At 42.6% G+C, this 22,265-nt stretch overlaps 2 protein-coding genes across 4 annotated transcripts; one reads left to right on the forward strand and one right to left on the reverse strand.

Moving 5' to 3' along the window:
- Nucleotides 1-488: 488 nt before the first annotated feature.
- LOC308122781 (lamin-A-like) lies at nucleotides 489-7,076 on the reverse strand. 2 transcript variants are annotated; one of them, XM_080484861.1, is made up of 13 exons: nucleotides 6,882-7,076; nucleotides 6,174-6,524; nucleotides 4,381-4,537; nucleotides 4,055-4,180; nucleotides 3,798-3,968; nucleotides 3,568-3,693; nucleotides 2,874-3,094; nucleotides 2,498-2,771; nucleotides 2,133-2,240; nucleotides 1,935-2,054; nucleotides 1,740-1,796; nucleotides 1,258-1,458; nucleotides 489-1,139 (listed from the first exon to the last, which is right to left on the reverse strand). In XM_080484861.1, the coding sequence occupies exons 2-13, from the start codon at nucleotides 6,509-6,511 to the stop codon at nucleotides 1,104-1,106; spliced, it is 1,935 nt and encodes a 644-aa protein (XP_080340987.1). In that variant the 5' UTR covers nucleotides 6,512-6,524; nucleotides 6,882-7,076; the 3' UTR covers nucleotides 489-1,103. The 2 variants fall into 2 exon arrangements, with proteins under 2 accessions (XP_080340987.1, XP_080340988.1); XM_080484862.1 differs by having other exon boundaries at nucleotides 650-1,139; nucleotides 1,258-1,455; nucleotides 6,882-7,036.
- A 3,080-nt stretch (nucleotides 7,077-10,156) lies between these two features.
- Nucleotides 10,157-19,376, forward strand: usf2 (upstream transcription factor 2, c-fos interacting). Of its 2 annotated transcripts, XM_080484863.1 has the most exons (11): nucleotides 10,157-10,632; nucleotides 11,341-11,384; nucleotides 12,542-12,657; nucleotides 12,738-12,857; nucleotides 14,108-14,264; nucleotides 14,346-14,433; nucleotides 14,703-14,747; nucleotides 15,788-15,846; nucleotides 16,058-16,149; nucleotides 16,834-16,962; nucleotides 17,927-19,376. In XM_080484863.1, the coding sequence occupies exons 1-11, from the start codon at nucleotides 10,595-10,597 to the stop codon at nucleotides 18,014-18,016; spliced, it is 978 nt and encodes a 325-aa protein (XP_080340989.1). In that variant the 5' UTR covers nucleotides 10,157-10,594; the 3' UTR covers nucleotides 18,017-19,376. The 2 variants fall into 2 exon arrangements, with proteins under 2 accessions (XP_080340989.1, XP_080340990.1); XM_080484864.1 differs by lacking the exon at nucleotides 14,703-14,747 and having other exon boundaries at nucleotides 10,160-10,632.
- Nucleotides 19,377-22,265: the final 2,889 nt, after the last annotated feature.

Below are 22,265 nucleotides of genomic sequence, written 5' to 3' on the forward strand. Positions count from 1 at the left end.
TATTCAAGTTAATTATAGGTGGTGGCATAAACCTCAAGTTGTTTTTACCCAAACCATTTTTAGATATTATGAATTGTTCCATGTTAGGTTGTTTGAAACATGTGGTCTTCCTAAATCGAAACGTTTAACTTAACTCGTCATGTTTCATAATGCGACTGTTTTGTTTCGACATTTGTTTGTTGCTCTCCCCTCTGTAGTTTTACTTTTTAACACACATGCAAAACACGTTTCACTTCTCTGAACTGGCATAACCACAGAGGAGTGTAGGATCCTCGATTCGGCAGACATTTGATTCATATCAGCATGACGTGGTTGACACTGCATGGGGATGAAGGGTGGGGGGTTATTGTGTGTGGGTTTCCCCCCTCTGGTCTGTGTTTACCCCGGAGTTTTCGGTGAAATATTTTGAATATTGGTGGGGAAAAGATCTCGCCCTAATGCTACTTCACCTGCAGACCCATTCAAACCTTATAAGATAATTCTTCTTTGAATTCTTCTATTTATTCTCCAGCAAACATTTTCTGACAGTATGTGCTCTCTGTGCCTGTGTGGATTTTATCTAAACACTCCAGATTTCTTTCACAATCCAAGAGCAGATATAGAAAAGATAAAGAAAAGGGATTTGTGCGCAAGTAACAAAACAGTTTTTCTGAAAAAACATTTAATGATATCATAAAAATACAAAATATTCTGTAGAGCTGTCGCAAAGTTGTGATCAATTCACTACCACAGGGGAAGCTAATTCAATGAAAAAAGATTTATTTGTAAAAATCTGAATTTGTGAATTGATCACAACCCTGCAGTGTCAATGAGTTTGATTATGGAGTACAACAAAATGATACCGACCTCAACCGCCGTGGAAGTCATGTTTAAAAGCGGGATGGAGTTAAAGCGTTTAAATAGCTGGTAACTTCTTTATGTGTGGTCAAGAACAGCGAGGACAAAATCATCAATCTTAAGTGTAACGTATACAAACAAAGGTGCCTGCTTTAATCAATATATAAATCCAACTAAACTACTGAACTAATAGCTACAACTAGTGTTACCTAACTAAACAATCAATAACTGAAACGTTTTGAAGTGTCATCAGGCGGATCCTGGCTTCACATGAGCGGACAGGTGTCCATTTTGCGTCCAGTCTGAGGAGAAAGTTTGACAAAGTTAGATTTTTCACACGCAAATAATGAAAAAAAGGACTCTTATTGATCTTTAGGTGTGAGTTGTCTTTAAAGCTTTAGATTTAGTTTGGTCGACCACCTTGCGAGGTGTGCTGGCGCTGAAGACGTAGGACTGCGGCAGTAAACCCTCGGAGAGGCCCCCGCTGCGGAAGGAGTGGGAAGCAGAGGTCACGGAGCAGTTGTTGGATTTGTCCGAGGGAAGCCCGCAGGAGCTGCACACCACCGTCCGGCTGCGCAGGTTATACTCGCTTTCGCCAACGCAAGTACTGTGAGCCACCTGCTGAGGCCAGAACACAAAGAATCAGTCTGTTTGCTGACGACTGAATGAAATGCAGCGCCAAGACGGGCAGGAAGTACATCTACAAACATTCAACAACTAGTCTGTAGAACTATGAATAGCTTATTCCAGTAGCTATTTTGATTACTAGTTATTAGTTATTAAAAATATAATCTTAAATGTTATGAAACTGATTATCTTCAAGACAAAAAAAAGGCTGTCTCACAGTTTAGGTACAACAATAGTAGTGCTTCACAAATTAGAATGTGCTGCATGTTTCTCACCATGTCATCATCTTCCTCATCAAGATGTGTGCGGGTCACCTTCCTCATGGCCATTTCCTAAAAGAAATTGTGTTAAATTGAACACATTTTTCCACAGATTTGTTTTTTTTATGACTGTGACACAAACAATGCAGTTGCTGATGCTCCGGCCTGAACCTTGGATTAAGATTAAGAAGTGATAATGATGTAAGATACCTCTCCGTTAGCACTGATCAGGGTGGTTTGGAAAACATCTCCAGTGCCCCAGGAGCTCTGGGTTTTCCACACTATTTCAGAAGGAGGATTGTGTCTTCCTCCGCCGCTTGAGGCCCAAATCTGCCCGTGAAACACAAAGAACATTTGTATAAATCCTTGTTCATCACTCCGATTGGTTCAAGCCCAGGCCATATTTACCGTGACCCTCTGACCGGCCTTCAGGGTGAATTTAGCCGGGAACTTGAAGATGATTGAAGTGCCGGATCCGACCTGTCGCTTCACCTGCCAGCTCCCCAAATTCTGATCCTGCAGGAGCAAAAAACTCAGTCAACTTGCGTATATACAGTATATACACACGCACACACACACACACACACACACACACACACACACACACACACACACACACACACACACACACACACACACACACACACACACACACACACACACACACACACACACATTCAAACCAACAGTGTGTGAATCTTATTCTCCATCGAAAAACCACTACAAACATAAAAAAATAAATCTTTTTTATCAAAGATGATTCCTCGTCTCACCTCATCTGACTTGTTGCTGAGTCTCACATATTTCCCGTCCAGGTCGACCTCGTCCACCGTGACGCGTCCGCTGGCCGAGGCCTGCTGGGTGATGCGGGTGCGAGCCACGGCTCCTCCTGTGAAGCTGGAGGCCTCGCTGTCGGTGTCGTTGAGGCGTCGCCTCTTGACGGGCGATGTCTGAAAGCTGGTATGGCCCGATCGAGAGTGAGCTGCCGCAGACGAGGACTGACTCCTGGACACCTTGGTCGGAGGAGGACTCGGGGACAGACGCAGCCTGCAGGGAGGAACATCATATGGATGATGATGATGAAGATGATGGTGTAGGATGTAAAGAAGAAGGATTTTGTACATGTAAATGCTTCATGCGCCCGCTCACCTCTGCTCCTCTCCTTCCAGCAGCTTCCTGTAGGCACAGATCTCCATGTCCAGGGCCAGTTTGACGTCGAGGAGCTCCTGGTACTCGTCCAGCTGCTGCTGCATCTGCTGCCTCATCTCTGCCATTTCTCGGTCTTTCTCTCCCAGCAGACGTCGGGTGGTGTCCCGCTCCCGGGACAGAGCGTCCTCCAGGTCCCTCACCTTTGCCTCACGAGCCGCCAGCTGCATCAGACAGAGGAATCACAAAGTATTGACAAAAGAACTTGAAAAACACAGACAAAGAGGAATAAAACAGCTCAGCAAACACTGAATGGACCTAATTTAGAGAAATTCTGTGCTGCACCACCAGAGTACAAGAGAATATACACAAGCCAGCTCCTGTATATAGATCATATGGAACAGAATATATACAACAGGTATAAAAGTGAAATGTCATTCCAGCGAGTTTACAAACAATAGCATCAATCACTGATGGAGTATGCAATCATATCGCGGCTCCACATTTACTTTTATTTAACATTAATGTGAGTCAATTATCATGTTGACAGTCAAAGGAGTTTGAAATCCAAATTAATGTAACTAAATAAACTCAACTTGTTGATTACAATACAAAACTTACAGTGGGAGGATGGATGGATGGATGGATGGATGGATGGATGGATGGATGGATGGATGGATGGAGAGTGTGTGATTACCTGTTTCTGGAGCTGGCTGAGCTGGGAGGACGAGGACTCGAGGCGTATCCGTGTCTGCTGCAGCTCCTCGTGTGCGGCTCCGACCAGGTGACTGCTCCGATCGGCCGACTGACGAGCATTTTCCAGCTGAAGACAGCGAACAGTCACAAAACATAAAGTCCAGATTTTGCACTCTCAGCTCATAAACATGCAACCTGAATTTTTTATTTTTTTTTAAAGAAGCACAGTACCTTGGTGTTGTAGGTTTTCTCGATCTCGTCCTTGTACATCTTGACCTGCAGTTCGTGCTGGCTCCGCATCTCCATCAGCGCCTCAGACAGTTTGCTTTCAAAGTCCTGCTGGTGGCCGTTATCCAACTCCACCATACGAGACTCGTGACGCCTCTTCGTCTCCCGCAGCTCCTGTTGGAGAGCAAACAAAAACTAACAGTTGGTATCTGCTCGTTGAAAACATTCAGAGAATATTGAAGTGTGCTGATCGACCTGACCTCAGAGTGCAGGCTCTTCTGGAATTCCAGCTCCTCTTTGAGGGTCTGGATGCGATTCTCTCCATCCACCCTCCTCAACATCTCGTCCTGCAGCTGCTTCCGGGCGTCATTCAAACCGGTGTCCAGCTGAGAAACAGGAAAACTCACATCTTGATTTGATTTTCCACAAAAGTCAAATCAAGCTGTTAAGACATTTGACATTGACTTTCACAGTGTGGAGAACACGAAGGCGGAGAATGAAGAACAAACAGTCGATGACTTTGCAGAGAGATTGAGTCCAGATGTGTCTTCGCCACGTCTTAAATTGAGCGGAGGCCGTAGTTTACCTTGGCAACCTGCGCCTTCAGGTCCCGGTTCTCCACCTCGAGGTTCCGCTTCTCTCCCAGAGCCGTGGTCAAAGATGCATCCTTGGAGTTCAGCAGAGCTTCCAGGTCTTTGAGCCTCTGCAGCGCCGCGGCCAACTCCGACTCTTTTTTAGTGTTCCTGCAGAGACAGACGCACGGGAGGTTTCGATAGTCGGTGAAGAGCTCAAGTTTTATTGTGAAAGTACAAATTGCGGGACAATTGGAATTGGACAATTAAGCGAACTTAGCTTGTCTTATTCGATCTCAGCTTATAGAAATGAGCTCTACTGAAACATTTGGTGTGCATATAAATATGTAAATATCCCTCTTGGGGATTAATTAAAAGGGTTAAATTAGTTTAGGTTGTCTTAACTTATTATGTTTCATACTATTTACTATTTCTGGTTTCACATTATTTACTTATCTTTTTTTAACACTTCTTATCACACTTTTTCTTGTCATAGGGATTATATCTGTTATTTCATGTTTTAGTAAATCTATACTATTTGAAATTTCTTCAGTCGGCATACAAAACTTTATTAGAGCCGCCGGGTCGGTTTTGGAGTGTGAAAGTGTTTTAGTGCTGACAGAAAACATTCCAGTGAGTGATTATAGTTACTTGTTTAGTAGTTTGGTAACTACTATAATTTCCTTTATTGTGTCACGGCACAAGTATGAGCTATTTTTATCAAAGGGAAGAGAATACGGGGGAAAGACCTCGGCGAGTATGACTCACACAGACCACAGTGATGTGCGTACGGTCCCGTGTTCCCGGTAGCCACAAACCACAAGCGTTGATGTTTGGCTGAGACATTGCCGTGGCAACGGCTTGGCTTTTCCAAACACACTTTGGCCGCCGATTCAGTATTTATGGAAAAAGTAATAATGGAGGCAGAAGTGGAGCCCTCCAAACACTGCCACGTATTGTGCATGCAATGCTCACTTTGGCGAAGGAGGAGAAGCTTGGGGGAAAAAGTTAGTCATCAGAGGATCTGGATGTGGCAGCATGGGAAGGAACTGGTGTGCAAGGCCAACGTCAAATAGCAGTGAGCAATGAGGAGGGCATGCTGCAGCTAGGGAGTGGCAGCAGCCACTCTCGCAGCGTCAGCAAGGCAAATAAGCGTCGGCTATTAAGAGCAAATGACGAGGTGTCGCTCTGGAGATGTTGAAATGGATTCGTGAATGCCTTAAACTCAAACAGATTCAGAAAAAAAAGAGGAATTCAGAAGCCTTGAGGCAGAAGACAATCTCATGATCGTCTGATTTAAAAAAAGAAATGAACAGTAGAAGTGTTTTTTTAATGTCGTTTGGGTTTTTTTGCATTTCCAATGAATTCCAGTCAATCACTACCAAGTACAATAGGATAAAGCAGACTTTCAAGGTAGACTTAGTGAGTCAGCAGAAAAACAACAGCTTCTGCAGGCTCAAGTGATAATTATGGGATGGTAGTAAACGCAAGAAAGTTGTGTAAAAGAAGCTTATTAAATCAGCAAAGAGACCAAACGTAGTAACGTTTTCTAAAAATAGTCATAAACTGAAGTCATATGTGATCATGCCTCTCGGCAGCAAAGCTACAAACACACAGAGGGGTGTGAAGGCCACTATGGGACGAATGGAGCCCCTTTAAACCCCCCCCACCACACACACACACACACACCCACACACACACACACCCCACCCGCCCACCCTGTGTGGCTTTGCACTATTTTCTCACCTCACAACACAAACACACGGTAAACCTCACGTGACATGACCTGGGTTGACCTTTAACCCACCTGGCTTTCAGCTCCTTGTGGTCCTCCCGCAGCTTGCCGAGCTCCAGCTGCAGCCTCGCCCTCTCCTTGGCCACCGAGTCCAGAGTCTGACGGGCATCGGCCAGCTCCGCCTCGTAGGCCGCCTTCAGGCCCGTCAGCTCCCGGCTCACCTCGGTCTCGGACTCGGTGATGCGCAGGCGCAGGCCGGCGTTCTCGACCTCCAGGGAGCGGACCTTGTCGATGTAGACGGCCAGACGGTCGTTGAGGTTGCAGAGGTCCTCCTTCTCCTGGAGGCGGGTGATGCGGTTGGGGGAGAAAGACGTTTTGGCACCTCGAGGAGTGTTTTTGGGTGTCGCCATTGCACCTTTATATCTTTGTTGGAGAAACAGACATGATGATGAGTCGTTTGCCTCTTTAATAAGTTTAAAATATACACCATTTTTTAAAAGTGAAAATACAGTTGCAGTAAACAGTAAAAGACCAACAAGTTTGCTCAAGTAATGAAAGTGCATCTTTCGTTTCTCAGACGAGTGTGAAGGAAGTTTAAACAGGTCATTTAAGGCTGAACAAAACATTTGCTCTTAAAAAGGTCTATCTCTTCAGTGTGCCCAGACTGAACAAACAAAGGATGGTTAATCCATAGACACGGGAGTGGTGAACGACTCCACCCAAAAAACTCACAGAAAAGTTGCTGAACATCAGATGCCAGCTTTATAAAGTTGGTTTTACCGTTTGAAAGCTGCTCAGATGAAGAGAATGATTGCTCCGGGGATCTTTGAAGAAACTTTTCCGCCGATTTTGGTGAAAATCTTCTGATTGGGGTGCTCGTCTCCGTTTAGGCTCACTGTTCAGACTGTTACTGCTCCGTCTGCATCTGAGACAGTGCCCATGTAGGAAAGAATGAGATGGGAGGAGAGGAGAGGAGAGAGGTTGGCCTCAAGTTTGGCACTGGGTAGGTGGCTGTCCTCTTCTCTCTCTCTCTCTCTCTCTCTCTCTCTCTCTCTCTCTCTCTAATGGGTGTGCAGTCTGAATGAGTGAGTCACCCTCACTCAAAGCCATGTGTTGCGTAGATGGGGATAATTCTAAGCAGATCTATTGGCTGATGGTTGAGCTCTTGTCTTTTACAGTATTTGACTCAAACCACATCGCTCTTACTTCTCAATAAAGTTAAATACACCAGTTCATGTCAGGACACTGAGCATGTTACAACTCCTGAACATCAAGCTGAAAACACCCGGATACTGCAGAAGTGGTTCCTGCACAAAACTCCTGGTAACAAAAACAGTGTTTCTTGTAACTTATGCCAATTATGTGGTTGGTTTACTTGAATAAGTTTGAAACTGATTCAAATAGACTAATTGTTTGCACATTGCAAACAGTGTAAACATCATGTCACTCATTTAGACATGAGTTGTACTGAGTTGATGAAACAAACTGAGCATAAGGGGGATTGATCTATAGTTATTGGTTATTAACTTCGCCAACGAAAGTTGGGTGACCAACGCGGTTAGCCGAGAAGGTTATGTTTTCGTCCGGCCATAGAGAATACAAAATAATAATGCAAGGGAATGACATAATAAGTTGTTACCTCAAGTTAATAACGTGAGGGAACGAGACCATTTAACTTGTGGCCGGGAATGAAATCATGTTGTTCCCACTACTAGAGAGAGAGAGAAATCAAGAATCTGGGTGGGTGTTTACCAATGATGAGCGGCTTAATCAAAACACGTGTCAGACACTTTTCTTTCCTTATTGTATTTACACAGACATTCGCAGAAGTCGAGACAGCCCAGCCGGACACAGAAAAGTAGTTGAGTAGTTTGGTTTGTTACATTATATATATTATGCTAAAATACTCCATATAATCTTCATGGTAAACGCCAGTATTGTAACGATTAAAGTATTTCTATCAAAAAAAAAAAAAACTCAATGCAGTTACTGAATTGTTCATATTAATTGTTAATCTGCTGGATGGTGAAAGCAAGACCTGCAGAGCCCCCCCCCCCCCCCCCTTGCTGACTTTTCACACGAGCAAAAACCTGTGTCTTTAAAGGTGACACTTTAACCAATCTGTAACTCAGCTCCCCTGACAGTGACATTAATTATGCCTCAGTAAAAGTCACATTAGCGTTAGGCTGTATAAACAGTATCTGATGCGTTTGCAGCCTTAAATAAGATTCACCTTCCTCCTCTAAGAGCTGTCTGCGTCTGTCTGCAAGTTCCACTCAGCAGTTTTGTCGCTGCTTCTTCTCGGTTCTTAGTTCATGAATTTTTGCTTCAGTGAGTCTTCTTAAGTGACATTTGGTTTTCTTTGGTTAGAACTCACTTGGGCACGCTGCAATAGCTGTTCCTCTATCAACAATACAGTAGAAAAAAGCTTGTTTGTAGTTTTACATTACCTACAGGCTGAACCTTGAACTGTTCACCCCAAAAAACTGCTTTGAAGAAATATTCTGATCACTATCCTCTTTAAATAATGAAATAAAATCCTTTCTGGCCTTGGAGTCCAAGTGTTTTATCATTTAAAAGGTGCATTTCAGGCCACATCTTACAGACTGTAAGGTCATGTGATCAATTTGACCATCATGCATTGGAATATATTGTTTCATTTGAATGACTTCTGCTGATTTAGGGTAAAATAGTTTTGTGTTTTAAAGGGTACATTAGTGGAAAACAGAACTGTTAAAGAGTAATAAACCACATATAAGTTCTTACTGGTTGTATATTATACATTATGTGTTAAATGGTTGCTTCTGATATGTTTTTTTTTATGACACTTAACGAATCCAATTATGTTAGTTCAGCTCACATGATTTTATTCATGCCTTATGGACAATTTCTTGCACACTCCAGTTTATACAAAATATTTTCACTGGTGAAAATCATAAATCGCTGCTGTTGGTATAATTTGTAGTAAAAATTTATATCATAAGTTAAAATGTCAGCATCAGATTTAAAGTTTAGAGGCCTCATAATTCATGAAAAAAGTACATTTAGCTTTTTAACTAAAAGGTAAAATCATTAAAATTCTTAAATAATTGGTAGTTCTGTGAAGCTGATTGAGATTTGTACAGTAAATTTGAATTGTAGTTTTTGTTTTCTTAAGTGTTTTATTTGTGTGTGTGTGTGTGTGTCTGTGGGGGGGGGGGGGGGGGGGTTAATGACTTAAGATGCCAGGATAAATGGACAGGAAATAATATGACAGCCTGTGGCAATAAATAAATATTATTAGTAATAATAAAATATCATCCAGTGGTTATGGTTTATGTGGCTTTTTTTTTTTTAAATATCATTTTTAAAAATGTCAGGGATATTCATTTGCATGTGGCTGTTGAACACATCATGTCTGCTTGAACGCTGCATCGCCTCCCTCTGGCTGCGTGTGATGGAAACGGTAAAGAAACACAGAACTCCCCGTTTGACTGCGCGTAAAAACACACACACACACACACACACACCCCCACGACCCCCTGATCTCATAAACGGAGGCATGTCTCATGATTTTACTGTAGAAAAACGGGCTGAGAGAATTAGATGGGTCGTAAAAGTGTGAATTGTGAGACGCGTGGCAGCTGCCTGTGCCACGCTGCGGACACTTTTCTGTCATGTGGTTTGTCGGAAAACCCGTATTGGATCTCAGTGGTCACCTGGGCAAAGGACCTGAAAAAAAAAAAGAAAAAAGAAGTGCTGTGAAGAAGCTGATTGTCAGAGAAATGCAACAGTCAAGTATGACACTGATGAGACGCGTGTGACACTTTAGACGTAGATATTAAGGAAACAAATCCACGCGTAAAGAGGAGCTTTTAGTGGAGAAATGGCACGAGATTCCATTTTTAGCCACCAAAGTCTTCATACGCGAGGAGTCACGTGAAAACTACATTGCAAAAAATTTGAAATGTGGCGAAAGGCAAAGCGACGAAGACGCTGAAAACCCCCAACAACAATAGTTTTCCGACCTCCGAAGAGGGTACAAAGTACTCCACTCCATATCTTATTGAGCGCATGTCGCAGCCCGCAGCTTTGCGCGGACAAACAGCAGCTGAGCGCCGCAGAGACGCAAAATAAAAGGAGACGGAGGACAAAAAAAAAATACATTTTAAATCTAAGCCGAAAGCAAAACATCTCCGGTGTGTGCGTCCATCGAGCCGTTCACGATTTGTATCCCGGGACTCGGAGCTCCGTAAGCTGCGGGTTGTTCTCTTTTTGTTTTTTTTCCCTCTCGGGCTCTGCGCACAGACCCACACAGCTCCGTCCCGCTCCGCAGCGGCCTCCATTTTAGCTCCTCGCCCGGCCGCTGCCTCACGTGTCCTGGACTGTCTTCCTCACATGACCCGTGTGTTTGTCCCCGTGATCAGCGCTTCCATCTCCGTAAATCAGTGTCGTTGAATATCGGCGGGGTTTTTTTTTTTTTTTTTTTTTTTTCTCCTCCTCCCAGAAGCTTGATGGATATGCTGGAGCAGAGTCTGGACAGCTCGGCGAGGTGAGACGCGGCTGGCCGCTTCCTGCTGCTGAGCCATGGCTCCCAGCACGGCCTGTAAACCTCTCCGTCCTAACAACCTCACACACACTTTGAATATTAGTGCATCGAGGCCGATGGCAGACTCCAAGTTCGATCCGCGCGCCATGCAATTTACAGGAATTGCGCTTTTACGCTAAAATGCAAAGACATTTTCAGTTGAAAACTGCGCCTTTTTTTTTTTTTTTTTTTAATACAAATGTGTGCGAGTTTATATTTACTACACAATGAATGCAAATGCACTGCAACAACAGGTCCTGTCTGCTCTTACATTTGCATGTCAATGCACTGCTGCGGCTTCACCGGATGCGGCTCTTTTGGAGGTTAATTACTGAAATGATTCTGCACAGAGAAAAACAATCAGTATTAAGAACGCGTGGGGAGTTTATATTTCTCTATGTGGCAATATACAAACTTTAAAATGATTTGTCAATGCTTAAAATCGTAAATATGTCCACGGGCGCTGCAGAAAACTTCAGTTTCACGCCTGTGAGGCTTCACTTTATTTACGTTTTTATGCTTATGCGCCCTTGTGACCGGCAGGGGGCGCCACGTCTCACCAGAGCAGGAAGCCTGCTCCACAGCAACTATAAACACTCACCACAAAATAATGGTATTTCTAAAAAAAACAACAACGGCCTTTTCCTCATTGGTTTTCTCTCTTTGTTTCAGTCACGACAAACAGGAAACAGAAGAGGTGGTGCAGCTACAAGAAGGTAAGACGAATAATTCAAATAGATTTACTTGAAATAAAGTCAGTGGTGTAACTTTAATAGACGTACGGTGGGAAGACGGCTTTATTTTACACTAGCGATGAACCAATGGATTTGACGTGGCTTTGTATGACAGATTTACTAATATAGAACGCCTTTCACAATATCTAATTGACAGTATATAATACAGGAAAGTGCTTTACAAAAAATACCCATGATAATCATTATTTGGCTTCACTGTTCTGGGGTCTTGATAAAGGAACATGTTAGACTTCATTTGAATTAAATTGTATTCATATATAGTACTAATTACAACCTAGCCATTTTCTAGCACGTTTAGAGAGGAAAAAATGTACCAGGAACAAAAAAAAAAACACCTTTTGGAACAAATGTTTCAGATTGGGGGAAGTACAGGGAGAAAAGTACAGGACACAGTGCAAGAAATATCTGTCAGATCCTTCTTCATGTCTTCACTGATCCTGGCCAACATTTTTTCATATGATGCTGTTTGTAGCAAAGCTTCTCTCCATGTTATCATGTCTAGAGGACATTGACTTTTCTGTAATGTAAAATACCATCCTGGCAGCCGTGATCGTTCCCAGTGAAATTGATAATTGAGGCAGTTCTGTTTGATCCCCGAGTGGAAATAATCTTGACAAAGCATGTGTTTTCAAAGCCACCCTCTCACAGTGTTTTCCAATGGGTTCTGTTCCTTGTGACACGCATCGCCATGAATGTATGGAGAGACAGAAAATAAAGAGAAGCTTTTCCAGCGGTCTAAAACTCTGATTCTATTAGCTCAGCGTTTAAGCTTGATTTCCCCTCCTGATGCAATTGTCAGTGGGATTTGAACCCCAACCTCGCAGTCCCAAGCTCGGCTAAGTTCCGGGCCATCAATTCTCGACATAAAAGTGGGTTATGACCTAAAAACTGTCGGATGAGGTTGTCTATGAAATGAGGAAGGCACGTGTTTCAAGTCCTCGGTGTGCAACGGGACGATTTCAGTCACGTTCATTCAAACACTCCTGAGATTTATTTCCTTTCAATCTGATTCACACCTTCGTTTCACAGAAAGCTGCTTTGTGTTTCACTTTCCTTTTTTTAAATTCAAGTCAGTGCTTTCCAAAGCGTTATAACAATGATTTTGTGTGTGTCTGCAGGCGAGACGGTGGGGACGGACGAGCAGACGGCCGTGGCCATCACCAGCGTCCCGCAGGCTGCGTTCACTGACCACAATGTGCAGTACCAGTTTCGTACAGAGAACAGCGGAGGACAGGTGACGACCCGTTTCTAAAGTTGGTGTGATGACGGGGGAGGGCAGAGCGTCTGACGGCTGCTCTCTGACTCCGTCTGCAGGTGACCTATCGGGTGGTCCAGGTGACGGACGACCATTTAGAAGCCACAGCCGATGGAGCCGGAGCCGTCAGCGTCGTCTCCACCGCGGCGTTCGCCGGAGCCCCTCAGGCGGTGGCACAGGTAACCAGACAGTGTTTGCTACTTCTGCATGTGTATGTTTTTATTTTTTCACCTGTTTGTCCTCAAGATGTTTCCGAGCTTTAGATTTTAAAGCCATTGTGAATAATTCTTTTTATAATTATTTCAATATTTTATAAAAATTTGGTCCCATCAGAAAGAAAGTGACTAATTACATGTTGGATCAGTAAAATTTCAAGAAGACAAACAGAAACAAATGTGAAACACATTAGGAGCATACATTTTTCCTGACACCCGCAGTGGATTGTTTTAATCTAAGCTCTTCTGTGTCAAATTACCGGGATTCACACTCTTAAGCTTCTTTAACAACCTGTCAAATATCACACAGACTAATATGCAGATGTCACTCGTCATCATTGGTTCCATGCCACGCCTTTATTGCACCAGACCAGATTAGGTTTCTCAGTCAATAATCCTAACAACGAGACAGGCCAACATCTGTGTTGATCTGCTGGAAACATCTTGGATGGCCGTTGTCAAGGGCAACCATAACCGGCCCGGCATCCCGCCTGACTGCTGCCACAGGCTCCAGCTGCTAACGACCGATAGGAATAGTTTGCAGGTCGTACATTAACATCCTCAGCGTCCTTCTATACGGGATTTATTCCCTGCTCAGAAATACAAGAACAACCGCTGCTTTCTTGGCTTAATTCATTTAGTGATTTGATGACGTACATTGTCGGGGTTGGAATCTCCGATTCGGTGGAAAGCGACATTGCGTAGTCAAGCTTACTGTCGTATTCAACTCAACTAAATACATGACGCACATATAAGACTACTGCAATCAGTGAGAGCTGTCATGTTTTGTTTTTCGTTGTTTTCGGCTCAAGTTTTGTTTCAAAAAAGTTTGGTTGGAAAGTTTTTACTTCTAATGCTGTGACTGGTTCCAGTGGTTCTTTAGATTTATCCTCCAAAGTTAATGGCTCAAAACTATCAACACCGAATTGCAAGTTGCTTAAAAAAACCCAAAGGAAAGTGAGTCAGCTCTGTCACCATTATTGTGAAAATGTGACCTTGTGAAGTGATAATCTTATTTCCCATTTTGGATTATTTCATGACCATGACTTTTCTTATGAAGGATAGGAAACGTGTGGACACACGTTTTTAGCATGTTTACAGCTCCCAGTATGTGTTTCTAAGGGTATCTGAAGAATGAACTGCACATGAATTAATATCCTCGTCAGTCCTTGTGATTTAGCCTTTTTTCATTCTAAACGTCTCTTCATCTTCAGGCCGTCATTCAGAATCCTTTCAGTAACGGGGGCAGTCCAGGAGGGGAAACCGTGGGCGGAGAAACGCGCTTTGCTTATTTTCCCGCCGCCACCGTCAGCGATGGAACGGCCGTGTCCGTGCAGGCCGCCGCCGACCCGACCATCACACAGGCAGGAGGTGAGGCAGCGCTCCAGTCGTCCGATTGTCGCAGAGAGACGTGTTCAGGATGGAAGTAACGCTTTCCGCTGTTGAATCCAGGTCAGTTTTACGTGATGATGAGCCCTCCCGAGGTGCTGCAGACAACGACCCCACGTACGATCGCACCACGCGCACACACCTACACAGCGTGAGTATGACGCCACACTGACACTGCCCCCCCCTCCCCCACATCACAGTCCTCCTCTCGTATGTGGCCGCAGCCTTCACCCACACCTCCCCCTGTAAACTCCACACTGGACTGGATGATGTTCACCTCCTCCACCTCCTCCTCCTCATCCACCCCCTTCTTGAAATGATCAGTGTTGTCATTCTGTGTACAATTCAAAGAAAAACAAATCATTTAAAACATCCGACATCTGAAAACCGCACTCTGTCCTACTTACCTGCCATCCTCAGAGACCTGGGTGAAAGCGAGATGTTGCAGCATGGCAGCACAAACTGGTGAGAAGAACTTTCACATACGCTCCCACCCCGACTCCCCCCGTCGTTCGGTTTAGATGAAGGTGGTTTCGCTCGGTAGCCTCCTCTGTGTCGTGGTTTAAGAACCAGACGTGCTTTCAGACACACGGAAGACGCTGAAGGGTGCCGCTCCTGTGATTAGGCCGGCAGTGTCGGCTACATATCTGAAAGTACATATCACTAAACACTAGTAAGATACTGAAGTGTCTTAGCTCATTACTTTTGTTGTATATTGCTCTTATATGTTCACTAAACTCCTGTTTACTCGAGTGCCTCATTTCCCCCCGAATTAACTCGGCGACCTCTCTCTTGTTGCCAAGTAACATTACCTTGTATCCACAATGCCCCTGGTGCATGAGCAGCATTCAGTTAAAATCGGCTTACCTTGATAAGCATGTGTGCAGTTCATCTCCGCTCTTGTTGCTGCTTCTTCATGTCATTAAATCCATGTCAGGGAAGTGTTAACATGCAGATTATCGAACACCGTCTTGCACGTTGTTGGTCTCTCCCTGCAGAAACACACCAGATTGCACCAGGTTATCAAGTTTTTTTTGTGGAGTTTTGTGGTATAAATCATCCAGTTCATCAGTGTTGCAGCAGGAAGACATCTAAAACATGCGGTACAGGGTCTCCTTGTCCTCGAGCTTCTTCCTCCAACTAACTGATGTAACATATGCAACACTATATAATAATGACTAGAAAAGTAATGGCTCTTAAACAAAGTTACTGTATTTCAAGTTGCTGGCATAGCACTGCGCTTTCTTTTGAAAGATTTGACCTTTCTAACTTGACAGACTACAACAGACGTTGTGTTCAACAGTTAAATGTCTCCTTGTGCAATTTAAAGAGATTTCAACTATTAAGCAGGTGGGTCTTTGTTAGAATCCCTTTCCTTTGTAGCCAGTGTATTTGAGAAATTGACATTAGTTGAGGTGTTGTACTCCTGGTGTGTGTAACCTTCATGTGGACAATTTGATCCGACTCCCTGTGTGACTGGAAGGTTTCTCTTTGTGTCTCCACAGGAAGGTGGAGGGTCCGCGGGCGCCCAGGGACGAGAGGCGGCGAGCACAGCACAACGAAGGTGTGCGCCCACTTTAGTTTGTCTTCATGTATTATGTGTTTGATCAAAACTGTCCACGATCAACAGCTGAGTTTATGGTTTCGTTTCCATGTTTTCCTCCCACTGTCCAGAAATATGGACGTTTAGGCCAATGGACGACTCTAAATTGTCTCACTGTATTTGACAAGATTAACATGGATTTCTTTTCTCTTTTTTTTTTTTTTTCCCCCAGTGGAGAGAAGAAGAAGAGACAAGATTAATAACTGGATTGTTACACTCTCAAAAATCATCCCCGACTGCAGCGTAGACAGCAGAACTGGAGCGGTGAGCCTTACAACCAGTAACACTAATAAATCCATTGACATAATGACTTTCCAATAACATTGGAAATTAGTTCAGTCAACATTGTAATAACATTTTGCCTATAATTTAAGAAGCTATTATATTTATTGCCTATTGATGGAGCATGAAAAAAAAAATTTCTTTGAAAATCGAATATCTGCTGCCAATAATGTAATAATACATAAACAGGACTGCATTTCTTGGAATTTTTTTCTATTTGCTCATCAAAACTCTATTTATTCATTTAGAGTATGTAATATGCAGGACTCGCAATTCTTGTAAGTTCTACTAGTTTATTACATTGTCAACCATTTAATGCCTCTGTCCGCTTTGTCATTTAACTCCAGTAACATCTTCATTTTTAAAACATTAAGATTAAACCGAACTAGTATCGGGGTAGTTTTCAGTCAGCCGTTGATTATGAAGCCACTTTGCCTGAAAGCAGCAGGTTCAAATCTCAGATCTTTTGAAGTCTCCTCTCCCATCTGCTCCCATCTTGACGCACTTTCTCTGCACGTCGTCCCTCCTGCTATTGCACGCTTGTGTAACAGGAACTGAGTCAGACCGATACGGCGGGCGTGAGCGCACATAAATATAAATGGGAAGTGATGAGTCACATAAAACCACGTGTGGCCTTTCAACCTGTCGCCGTGTCGTGTTCCCCAGAGTAAAGGAGGCATCCTGTCCAAAGCCTGCGACTACATCCGCGAGCTACGCCAGAGCAACCAGCGGCTGCAGGAGAGTTACAAAGAGGTGGAGCGAGTGGGGATGGACAACGAGCTACTTAGACAACAGGTTCGAGCCCCGCACACAAACACAACTGTACAGTTCATTTCATACAGTAGAAAAAAGCTCAGGAAGCAGGTCCATGAAATAAAGAAATGCATATGTTGCAGATTAACTCTCAATTTCCTGTGCAATATTGCATTCCACTGATTAAATAAGAGATGCTGGGACTTGATATTAAACCAGCTCTGATATTAAGGTATCATTTCATACGTTCCAGTTGTCAAAATAGAATATGATTTGAATAAAAGTACACTGTCCTAAACAGTCAAATCAAAATTTGTATTGATAATGGTAAAGTTACTCAGTCAGGTAGTAATTCAATTGTTATATTCTTCTTCTATTTATATATGAATATTTGTATTCATGTTACGTCAATGTTTTTACAGAATGTCCTCCACGTTATTTAGCATAAAGGGGAAAAAAAGAATTAAAAAAAAACAGATTAAACTCAATCCAATGTGTGATGTTGGTGTAGTGTAATATTTCAAACGTTTGAGTTTGTGGGGCACAAACAGCCTCGTTCAGTCTCATTGGGGCCGCACTGGTAAAATATTAACATCACAGCCTTTTAATCCTGGTAACGAAGTATTTCCTTTTGTTTAGTGAAAAAACTAAAATGAATGAATTCGAAAAATGTTCGCATTTATCACATTTTTTACAAAACGGATTATTTACAACCTCCAATTTCTTCTGAAAATTGCACTTTATAACTTCTCGACAAAGGCTGAACGTTTTTGGCTCTCAGAATTGTGTGAGGTCTTCCCTTTTACTTAAACAGTGCGACCCCTGCAGGACAATTTAAGAACAACATTTAAAAAATACAGTCAATAACTTGAATTGTTATTTTATACTTTAAAAAATCATCTCTTCTGTCAGCTAATATTGAATATCTGAGTGCAGCAATAAGTTTATCCAACAGTCATTTTTCTTTTCACAAAAAGTTTTTTTATTTTTATTTTTTTAAACGCAGATCGAAGAACTAAAGAACGACAATGCACTGCTTCGAGCACAACTACAGCAGCACGGCATAGAAATTAACGGAGACGCGACGCCGCAGTGATTGTGGACTTATGGACAGACGAACGGCGTCACAAACACAACGATGCACCCTCACAACACCTGAACAAATAATAAATAAATCAAAAGATGAAGAATAAACAACGAGAGACTATTTCCATCCGAAATTGGACCCCGCTAACGAACTCGCACTGAGGGTTTCAAAAGAAGACCGAAGGACCGGAGGCGTGTCCTCCACCTGCAGCCGTTCAGAGGCTGGACACTCCGTTAACTCCACCTCGCACTTCTGCTTGAAGGAAATCCACCTCCACACAGCACCGCCACGCCTGCGCCAGACTTTCTTTTTACTTTAAATTATGACTTTGTTTTAATTATTTCACCTTTTTGTCATAACAGAAACCTCCTTCCTATTTTTTTTTTGTTGTTGACATTTGCTGTGTTTTGAAACTACTAAATGTGACACGAATGATATTTCCCGTTGTTCTTTTAATTTATTAGTCTTTAATGAATGTGTGCACAGACATAGGAAAACTGAAATCTGCTTTTACTCCTTGCCTGGCAGGGATTAAGATCATTTCAATCACGCTGTTACCAAGGATCCTTTTACTGCCAATGGATTGTTTGTGACTGTAATGTGGGCTGCTGTGATTTCCCACCTCTTTACACTCCGAGAACCAGACAGAGCTGGCAAACTTTAAATGCAGTATGTGCAGTCCAGCTTCAATAAAATCCAACAATTTTCAGTCAAAGTGCAAGCAGCATTTTTAATACAGGCAAGTCGGGGGAGGGGGGGGGGGGGTTATTTTTTAGTGCAAGGCCTTAACGGAAGCCTACTGGAGAATCTAGGTGTTAACATAGCTCAGGTAATTGGGACAGTGCACTGGCAAGTGGTTCCCAAACTCAATGAAGTCCTTATATAGAGAATTTAGATCCCATTTGTGTCCCCCCATTAGGTGAAATGTACAGATAAAAGAAAAATGATTTTGAACTTGTAAATCATTTCTGTTGGGCATTAAAACAATAGTTGTTTGTATATCTGCTTTATAGTTCACTGGTGTAATGCTTTGAATGGAGGATTGGGCAAGTGAGAGCCTGGTTTGAGATCAGTCTCTGCTTTCGCACACCAGTCCTGCTGCATTTTTATGGCCATGTGATGATTTTTTTTTTTTGGGTTTGTTTTTTTTCTCCCCCCCAGTAATCCCAAATACTTTGATAAAACTTTGGGAAATGACGCTGCTGATTCGTGACCAAAAAACCCCAGCCATGGTCAGGAATATGCTGAGGATGTGAGTGATGATAGTTTTAACTAACCAGCTTTTGTCTACACTGAAAGTCACCACAGCATGGCAATATAACCACTGGCATGACTAATTCTGATACTACAATAAAACAGAAGTGTTTATATCCGAGTGTTGTTTATTAGAAATGTGGGTTTGTGTTATGGCGGTAAGATATTGTGAATGAAAAAGATTGAAAAAAAAAAAAGGCTTTACTTCAGGGGTGTTAGGATCATAAAGGCTGTGGGACAAAACCGGCCTGCAAGACGCTTTGGCACAACCAACAAATTACAAAAATTCAAAGAAGACATTGATTTCTTTTAACGTGTTTCTCAGGAGGTACGGGCACTGCTATCAAACTCGCCTGAGAGCCACGCTGTCAGGGTGAGTGTGAATAACATGTGAAATGCAGTAGCTGTATAGACTTTTTTTTTTTTTGGACATTTTGCACCAGAAGGCATCATTAAAATTTGCTTTTATTGACGTTGTAGTCATTTTCAGTAGTAATTGTGATATTTTCATCATGTGTACTCTGCACCTTAAAGGGGACATATCATGCTAAATCCACTTTTTTAGCCCTTAAATGCATTTTGGTGTATATTTAGAGTGTTTAGAAGTACAGAAAAGTTCAAAGTAGTCTCTTCAGGTGCTCCGTTGATATCTTTATATTCTGTTTTGGTCATATTTTGCGATCGGTTTCGATTTTTCTATTCTCTATTACGTTTTTTGAACAATGACGTCACAGTATTCTCAGCGGAACTGCCAAATTAGGACATCGACGTTTCGAGCAATCCGCCATTTTTGTTTCTCGCTGCGATTTTGTAGTCCAACCGAAGTTACGAGAGGATAAGTGGAAATGTTCGGTTGTTGGATGTAGTAACCCACAAGCTTCGTTACACCGTCTCCCAGCATCAGAACCTTTTCCAAGTGCCTGGTTGAGTTTTATTTTTCACAGAAATGTACCCACATCTGTGGGTAAGGTCATTTTTGTGTGCGCGAAGCACTTTAAGGACGACTGCTTCAGCAACCTCCGCCAGTATAAAGAAGGATTTGCCGAAAGACTTGGTCTGATTGAGCGGTCAGTTCCTTCTATCTATGGAGACGACGAACAGAGCACTTCGGTAAGCTGTATATAACGCTAAAAAGTGTGATGATAAGACGTCCCTGTCATTGTTTTGTTAGCATTAGCAGTTGCACCGTCTTCATATGTTAGCGCTGTGTGCTCGTTTTAGATTAGAATGTAACTTCTGTGTTAAATAGTCGTTGTAATACAGGCAGTATTGTAGTAGTGGGCATGGATGGAGAAGTTAGTGTAAATATAGTAACACACCATTGCGTTACATCCATATGAAGACGTTGTTCTGAAGGTGCATCATCGTCATTTTCATCTCGCTCCGCCGGGTCCGACTCTGGCTCCAACATGTATGGCTGGATGGACAAATCTTCCGTTGTTGACATTTTGTAAATAATGTGTGAATATAAAGTTTCTGCGCCGCTAGATAATTGTATCTGTTCTATCAAACTACAAAGATGGCCGAACAGGGTGACGTTGAACCGAGTGTGACCTCTGCAACCTGGAGAGGAGGAGGGGTATGAAGTGTCTCATTTGCATTTGAAGAGACCGCCCCAAAACGAGTTGCTCTCAGAAGCGCATCAGAAAAGGGGTTGAAAAGGGGCCTGTGGAGCTCTAATAATGAGGAATTCAGACCCAAGCATTGCAGTTTCGCGTTGTATAGACCACAACTGTATGATTTATATGTAAAAAGGAAGGATTTAAAAGCATGATATGTCTCCTTTAAGTTAAAATTTAATGTTCATTATGGCACTATTTTACCAGTCCGTCCCGCTTAACATGAAATTGGGGTGAATGTGGCCCCTCAACTAAAATGTGTGTGACACCCTCTGCTTTATATTTCAAGGTACTGCTACTTTGTATAATTCGTTTATTCACTTATCCTTCATACTATATTAGAGTTAAATATATGCGTGTATCGCGTCTCCAGGAGTAACTTGGCGGTTCGATAACCTCACACACGTCCACCAGGAACTCCACACAGTGAAGGCCTCATGTAACACAGACAATCAAGTTGAACTCAAGAGGAGTCTGAAAGTTCTCACTAATGAATCTAGTCCACCTGAAGTCACAAGTTTGTTTAAAATTGGATCCTATTGAATGAAGTTGGCCTGTATCGGTGGACAGAATGAACAGCATTTTAATATAGAAATATCTCAAAAATATATGTTCTCGTGTGGTTGCATGGTGTAGTTGTGAGCCCTCTTGGGAGAAACTCAGTATGGAAACCTTCAATAGCTATAAAAAAGAAGTGGTTGTACCTGTTGGATGTGACCTGGAATTATAAACAACCAAACAATAAACCGGTTTAGTCAGAACTGACCACCAGGTGGGAGTAAATCTCAAGTCATAATGGTGAGGACTTCATGGCTCTTCTGCAACTGTCATTCCTTTATTCATTCACTGAGTAACGCTGTTTTCAATCACACATTTGAATTGCGACGTCTGCTTGTTATCGATGTAATAAGAGCTGAATACACACAGATGCTCGCGCTACACAAAATACTAGTGTTGTTCAGAGAGCACATGGACCTTATCATTGGGAATGTGTTTGAACAGATAACAAAGCCGTTGGGGCTGTTCCTGTTTATTTAAAGTTGGCAGTACCTTTATGAAAGTCCACTGATTAACCAGGACATAAGTTTCGCTGTGTTTTGTAATAAAGCTGTATGAAATAAACCATGGAGGAACAAACTAATCTAAACTAATGTCGAATGTTTGAATCTTGTTTGAATTAACCAAAGTGTTATTTAAAACAAGCAAACAGCTAAACTGCAAATACCGCTGTCGGAGCTTGACAATAAATTCTCAGTGTCAAAGAATATCTAGGTCCTTGGAGAAGTAAATCAACACGATGCAGCGAAACAAACACTTGTCAGACAGTGATGCCAGCTGATAACCTAATATAAACTCTATGCCTTAAACAGCTGCGTCAGAAATAG

Source organism: Lipophrys pholis (genome assembly GCF_963383615.2).
Source record: "Lipophrys pholis genome assembly, chromosome: 17".
Taxonomy (NCBI): Eukaryota; Metazoa; Chordata; class Actinopteri; order Blenniiformes; family Blenniidae; genus Lipophrys; species Lipophrys pholis.

What these genes read in the sequence shown, in the direction of transcription:
- LOC308122781 (XM_080484861.1), bottom strand. Translation starts at nt 6,511, where the DNA reads ATGGCGACACCCAAAAACACTCCTCGAGGTGCCAAAACGTCTTTCTCC. An exon ending in AGAAGAGCCTGCACTCTGAG is followed by an intron (nt 3,969 to 4,054) that starts GTCAGGTCGATC and finishes GCTCTCCAACAG; the next exon opens with GAGCTGCGGGAGACGAAGAG. An exon ending in CTGGAAGGAGAGGAGCAGAG is followed by an intron (nt 2,772 to 2,873) that starts GTGAGCGGGCGC and finishes TCCTCCCTGCAG; the next exon opens with GCTGCGTCTGTCCCCGAGTC.
- usf2 (XM_080484863.1), top strand. Translation starts at nt 10,595, where the DNA reads ATGGATATGCTGGAGCAGAGTCTGGACAGCTCGGCGAG. An exon ending in GGTGGTGCAGCTACAAGAAG is followed by an intron (nt 11,385 to 12,541) that starts GTAAGACGAATA and finishes GTGTGTCTGCAG; the next exon opens with GCGAGACGGTGGGGACGGAC. An exon ending in CGCGCACACACCTACACAGC is followed by an intron (nt 14,434 to 14,702) that starts GTGAGTATGACG and finishes TGCCATCCTCAG; the next exon opens with AGACCTGGGTGAAAGCGAGA.